The sequence below is a fragment of the Scyliorhinus canicula genome, chromosome 2 (genome assembly GCF_902713615.1).
Source record: "Scyliorhinus canicula chromosome 2, sScyCan1.1, whole genome shotgun sequence".
NCBI lineage: Eukaryota > Metazoa > Chordata > Chondrichthyes > Carcharhiniformes > Scyliorhinidae > Scyliorhinus > Scyliorhinus canicula.
Genome location: NC_052147.1, coordinates 77721600 through 77727904, shown reverse-complemented (window position 1 = coordinate 77727904; position 6305 = coordinate 77721600). Strand labels below are relative to the sequence as shown.

Genomic DNA, 6305 nt, shown 5'->3' with positions numbered 1-6305 from the left:
TTCTTAATATTTTTTATTAGTATATTTATGGTAGTTTTGCACAAATATGGAGGACGGGAAGCTATCCTACTCTTATCACTCTTGCATTTTATTGGTCTGGACTGGCGTCTGCCCAAACATCATATGGCCTTTCCCCACAAGTGCCACCAGCTTTAGAGCGAGTCAATGCAATTAAATGTTTCTGACTTTAATCTTCTATGCACAATATTCAGTCTAAATACAGCTCCAGACTACACTCCTGTTTGAAACAATTCTGAAGACGACCCAGCATTTCAACTCAGCTTTTAATCACCTTCCCAATTTTGAGATTGGATTCATTACCCATTATTTACACACCTAATTCTGAAGCATTTTGGGACACTTTTGTACACATGGATAGATCCCATACTTTAAAGGATGCCCTAAGCTAATTACCAAACAAAGTTTATAGTCAAGTTACATCGAGCAAAATTACCAAATAAAGCAACCACCCTGCATTCTTTATACAACCCTTCTAATGTTTCAAATGTATTACTAGATCAATTAGATTTCTCATGCTTATATTATAGAAAGTATTGGGGGGGGGGGGGGGGGGGGGGGGAAGAGAGGGGAGAGAGAGAAAGAGAGTGCAAGAGCAAGCTCTAATGCAACTCTAACCCCCGCAATTCAAGAGGCTGAAGAATTGAACATTTCAAAGCAGCCACCCTCAAAATACTATCCTCCTAAAATGTCCAATTAGTCTTTCACTTATATCTTATTGGAATATATGGAATAAATTGCTTTGAAATAAACAACTTCTTCAAATATTAAATGATAAAGTAGCATTTAACTAGTTGGAACTGGGAGCTCAAACTTCCAGATTTTCCCCATTATCAAAATGGACAGAGCTAAAATAGTCAAAAATTACCTGTATAGACCATCGCATTAACCACATGCAGATTAATTCATACACAAATATTTAAATGACTTAACACATTTGACCCCAGAACATTCCTAGTGTCTCCAGTCACTATTACAGAAAGGATTTCGAACTGCAAAATGCCAGATAGAGAAACTTCACAAATCTATTCAAAATTTAGTGTCCTAATTTATAAATTGAGTACAGTATTGCTTCAGGCAATATTTTGAAGCAAAAACCTGTAATTTGACACAGTGGGGAGTTTATTGCTGTTTTACCATGCAAAGTTGCATGGAGAATACGGTGTGATTGAACATTAGACAGTCAATATTCTTAACAAATATTTTGCTCTTCTAGAAAAGTATTTTCTGTTCTTCTAGAAAATCATTCTATGTACATGCAATATTTTAACAGCTATGTTTGGCTGCCTGGCAGGGTTTCCCTTTTATCCAGTTCTGAAACTATGTCCAGTTTTGCCATTTGTGGACAAGGATGACAAGACACAAAAGCATGCGTTTCCCATAAATAGCTCTGACTAGCAGAGGATTACTCATAGCATGCAGATCAAATTCTCTAGTAGGAGAGCAACTGTTGGCTTTGAGCCAACTGCAGCAATAGCTGACATCCAAGTGTAACCAGGACAGTCTCCATGTAAAAGGATTTTTGTATATTCCAGACTTATATACACATACTCCAAATAGGATTTCACAACTCCTTTTATAATTCCCCGAGTGTTTATAGAAGGTACTGCTCCTCCATTATTTGTATTTAAAAAGTGTTCAGTATTAGTGATTAAACATTTCATTAATATTTGAAAATTGTAAATTTGAAGCTATGTACAATAATGCCAGAACAGAATCTACAATCTGGATATATTCAATTGTAATGTATTAATGTGCAAAACTCATGTAAATTTAACTAGATATCAGCATAATTTGCTAAATATGCCCAGCTTTACTAGTACACTGTAATGTAGCAAGGCAAATTCTTTGCAATAACTGATTTTAAAAACTTTATAGCTCAGTCAGAAACACAATGTCTGATTCAACTCTGCTACATCCATATTTTGAAAACGTTAATTTAAAAACATTTGGTTCCACTGGATTGAAAATTATAAAAATAAATAAAACACCATTGCAACAAACATTACAGTTCGGTCATTTACAAAGAGGACCAGAGAGTGAGAGTGCAGGCTACAATTTCCAGTTAGTATGTTTTATCAGTGAAAAATAAAAACAAAGCAGCAATCGGCCATAAGCCACAATTTTTATTGTAAGCGTGGCCAATTTTCTGATCTCAAAAACAATGTTCCATTTAAGGCTCTCGTATACAGTAACTGCCATCATGACTGATTTTGCATGTCTGTTTCAATGTTTGAAAAAAACTAACATGGTAAACATTGACTCCCATTCTTTTTCAGTAGTGTACATTCCACTGGAAACACAGGCACCATAAACAACTCCTTCCTTAAGGTCTGCAGGAATGAAAACGCAAGAGCTACAATTCACTGATGCAATTACAACTACAGAAACTTAGTTGGCATTCCTTAGATTTTTTTTAAACAAAAAAGGTTACAAAAAGTGCTTTGATGCATAGTGTAGAACATATGCTGCCATGACACAAAACTAGGCTATCAAGGCAGGAGTGGATTATGAATGCACAAGAGCCTCATGGAACTACGATCAAGTGCAACTTCAATTACAATACTGAATTAATGGCTACCACATGACCAGTGGACAATACTCAAGGTTTTCAAAAGCTTATACTTAGTGTTTCTAAACTACTCACAAACATTCACATTCATTGTACAAGAAACAAGGAATGCATGCAACGACAATTGTTTTGGCTAGAATGAATGACGTGAAAGCATTCCTCCATTCCTTGAGATTCTACATAAAAACTACTGGGATCAAACAGTCTAAGGGCAACCGCAGGTTGGCTGCTTAAGTTAATGAGATCGCCTTTACGTGGAAAAAAAACTAAACTATTCCAACTTTTGATCAAATGATAGAGCTGCAGAAATGGAAGCTCCATGGGTCAAGATGGCACTCAATTGTCATAATGCAAGGATATTCCTTCAAGTGAAACCACCACATTGCCTCCCAGTTTCTCTGCAAGTGCTATACGGTCCTGAATTTCATCTAATCCATTAACTTGCCATTCATGTTTAATACCTGGAAAACAGAAAATAGAGTCAAACTATTGTTACACTTACACCAACTAAATTAAGAACTGAAAACATTAAAAAATTTAACCTGTAAATTTCCTTTTAATAGCATCCTTTGAGCTAGCATATATCATCTTGCTTTTAAGGGGTGCCTTATCTGGAGCCCTACAAGAAACAAACAAACATGGTGAAAGGTAATAGCCATTGTTATGATGGTATTTGAACAACTATGAAACCAGTCAATGCATATCTTCAATACCACAGAAATCTTAAACAGAAAGCCAAATTTTCTCTTAGTCACATACCAGAATACAAATACCAAATCTTCTTTCTTGGATTCTTTTGTCTCATATGTAGCATCATACAAAGCGTAACGACAGTCGGTCTGAGGTAGCAGCTGAACAAAAGAACTGTAGGGATCCTGCACAGTTTCTCCAATTTCACCCACCAAAATCTCTTTGGCTGCCTCCACAATTATCTGTTTATTATCATCACTAAGGCAGAATAATATCGCTTTCTTTCTTTTTTTGACTTCTTCTGGTGATGACGATTTTCTTACTTTCATGTCATTGAAGACTTTAATAACTTCATCATGTACTGTTACTCCAGAGGCCTATTTGAAAATAAAAATAATATAAGTGAGCACTTCTCAAATACCTTGCAGCATTCCTAACATGGCACAGAAATGAGCAACCCAATCTTAAGAATTATTTATTTTTTTAAAATCCTGCGATTAACAAAAAAGTCCACCTTTCCCTCACTTTAAAAGAAAGCACTTAATCGTGTTTACATGAAAATGGACAGCAGCCACCTTGCATCTCTCTACACTGTGTAAGTTGAGGCTCCAGTGCCAGAAAAAAAGCATCACTTGCAATGATGCAGTGGATTCTGACAAATTACAGCAAATTGTGGTATGCGACAGACGGGGGGAGCCTCTGAGCTCAATGTTGTAACAAAAGAATCCAACTACAGGCTCATCTGCTCTTCCAACATCCAAGACATGCATTGAAATTGTTGGGAGAGACAATCGACATTTATGAAAAACACGACTCACCTGCAAAGTGACAAGAGTAAAACTCAGAAAAAGCAGACAGCAGCAAAACACTTTCGCATTTCAAAATACATGACGAAGGAACATTCTCTTCGACACTGGGGCTATTGTGCATCATCCCACCTCCCACTGCCCCAAGTTTCGCCCGAATCAGATGTTGACGCATTTACAGAAGGACAAATAAAAACCGGCCAACATTTCAGAAATTGAGCAGAGCCCGCCGCTGCTAGCTCTGGACCAGAGAGATTCAGACATTTCCAGGTTAATCTCTCCACTGGAGCTGCAAACCAATTCCAGGCGCCGCTTCTCGCTCCTGTCGGAAAGGTGCTCAGAGCAGAATAAAAACAGAACGAAATGCCCACGGCCTTGGGACAGGAATCAGTTTCCAACAGATTTCGACACCATCTCCCCCTCCCATTAAAACGTGCCAAGCGAGGTCTTTGCCCCGTCATGGCTGCCGTCTCCTCGGCACCAGGCACCGACCCCCCCACCCCAAACCCGTCCCGAATCCAATTCATAACACGGAGTAGATTAGGCTAAACGAGGGAGAGGAGGGAAGAGGCGCAAAGGCTGGGTACCAAAACTCGCCTCACTAACCTGCCGCTAAGCCATCCCCAGTGTTGAGTTTGGCGGCAGCGGGCGCCGGCTGGCCAGCATGCGGAGTAACGCGACGCCGGTACCGTGTGTCCGGCCGGCCGGCCAGGCCACCGCCACTCACTGCAGCAGCTAAAATTGGGTTAAAATGGCCGCTGCGAGCTAGGTGCCGGCTCCCCGAGACCTCCACTCCAAAAGCCGGGGATGATCCACAGAGGGAGCAAATTCAATCATTGGGGAAAGGGGGTGATTACAGGTTCGCCCCGCGGTGGTATTTGCGTCGAGCAGCTGCTTGAAGTGTCCCTTACCATGGCGGGCGAGCGGCTGCACTGATGATGAGAAACGCTCACACGGCTGCGGTGAACACTCGACCGTTACTTCAGCTGCAGGGAGAGCGTGGGGGGTGGGCGGGCGGGGGGGAGGGGAGGAGGTTGGGCTCGCCCATTTGTAGGGCTCCGGGAGGGGATGGAAGGGACTCTGCTGGTGGGAGACGGCCGCGGCCAGAGCGCGCGCGCTCGCCGCCGCCACCTCCACCGCCGAGCCCACATGGTCTGCTCCGCCCCTGACCGCACAAACCAAACAGGCCACCTGCCCATCAGGGGCCATCTCGAGCCTCCCGCACCATCACCACACGGAGTAACGGCGCCGACATGCCTACAACTCAAAACACGCAAACTAAACCTGCTCATGATATGGTGAGACAAAAAAAAACCTTATCACAAACTCAGGTCATACGTGCGCAATCCGTGTTAAAAAAAAATAGAATAAATTACAAATCGACGGATTCGGGTCACGTACGTGCCATCTAGAATAAACATCTACAAATGATCTTGCTCATTAATGTATATCATAATCACACACACTAACCTACACTTGCAATAACACACTATCAACAATCACACCAGGTAACTTGCTGTGAACATGCAGTGTCAATTCGTACTGAACGCACATTCCTTAGAATCGGAGGTAAATATCCGATTCACAAACCAGCCGCTTTATAATACGCATGCAAACATTTTTAAATAATCATACAAATCAGCCTGCGGGTATGTGCAACCGCAAAATATGATGCATTGAAGAGATAAGCAAACCTCAAATTAAATGTAATAAACCTGTTAATGATGCACAGAATATATACCTTATTAAGTCATGAATGCTTTACCCAAGCACACATCAACCTGCATGTGTTATCCGTAACATACTACCTCATTATAGTTACACATATAGTATATAATATCAGTCATAGACCTTTACAGCACAGAAAGATGCCCTTCAGTCCATAGTGTCTGTGCTGTCTATCAAACACCTGTCTAATCCCATTTTCCACCATTTGGCCCTTAGCTTTGTATGCTATGGCGTTTCAAGTGCTCATTTAAATACTTCTTAAATGTTTTGAAGGTTCCTGTCTCTGCCATCCTTTCAGGTAGCGAGTTCCAAATTCCCACCACCCTCTGTGTGAAAACGTTTTCCCAATCCCCTCTAAACCTCCTGCACTAGGGGCTGGTTTAGCTCACCAGGCTAAATCGCTGGCTTTTAAAGCAGACCAAGCAGGCCAGCAGCACGGTTCAATTCCCGTACCAGCCTCCCCGGACAGGCGCCGGAATGTGGCGACTAGG

At 41.4% G+C, this 6305-nt stretch overlaps 1 protein-coding gene across 1 annotated transcript; it reads right to left on the bottom strand.

Annotated features, from left to right (window-relative positions):
- Window positions 1–2126: 2126 nt before the first annotated feature.
- cfl2 (cofilin 2 (muscle)) lies at window positions 2127–5118 on the bottom strand. The gene is made up of 4 exons (XM_038781031.1): window positions 4998–5118; window positions 3350–3657; window positions 3133–3209; window positions 2127–3051 (listed from the first exon to the last, which is right to left on the bottom strand). Exons 1-4 carry the CDS (start codon window positions 4998–5000, stop codon window positions 2927–2929), a joined length of 513 nt encoding a protein of 170 aa, XP_038636959.1. The 5' UTR covers window positions 5001–5118; the 3' UTR covers window positions 2127–2926.
- Window positions 5119–6305: the final 1187 nt, after the last annotated feature.

Coding starts and splice junctions, on each gene's coding strand:
- cfl2 (XM_038781031.1), bottom strand. Junction 3,210..3,349: donor GATTTGGTATTTGTATTCTG/GTATGTGACTAA, acceptor TGTTTCTTGTAG/GGCTCCAGATAAGGCACCCC. Junction 3,052..3,132: donor TATTAAAAGGAAATTTACAG/GTTAAATTTTTT, acceptor TCTGTTTTCCAG/GTATTAAACATGAATGGCAA.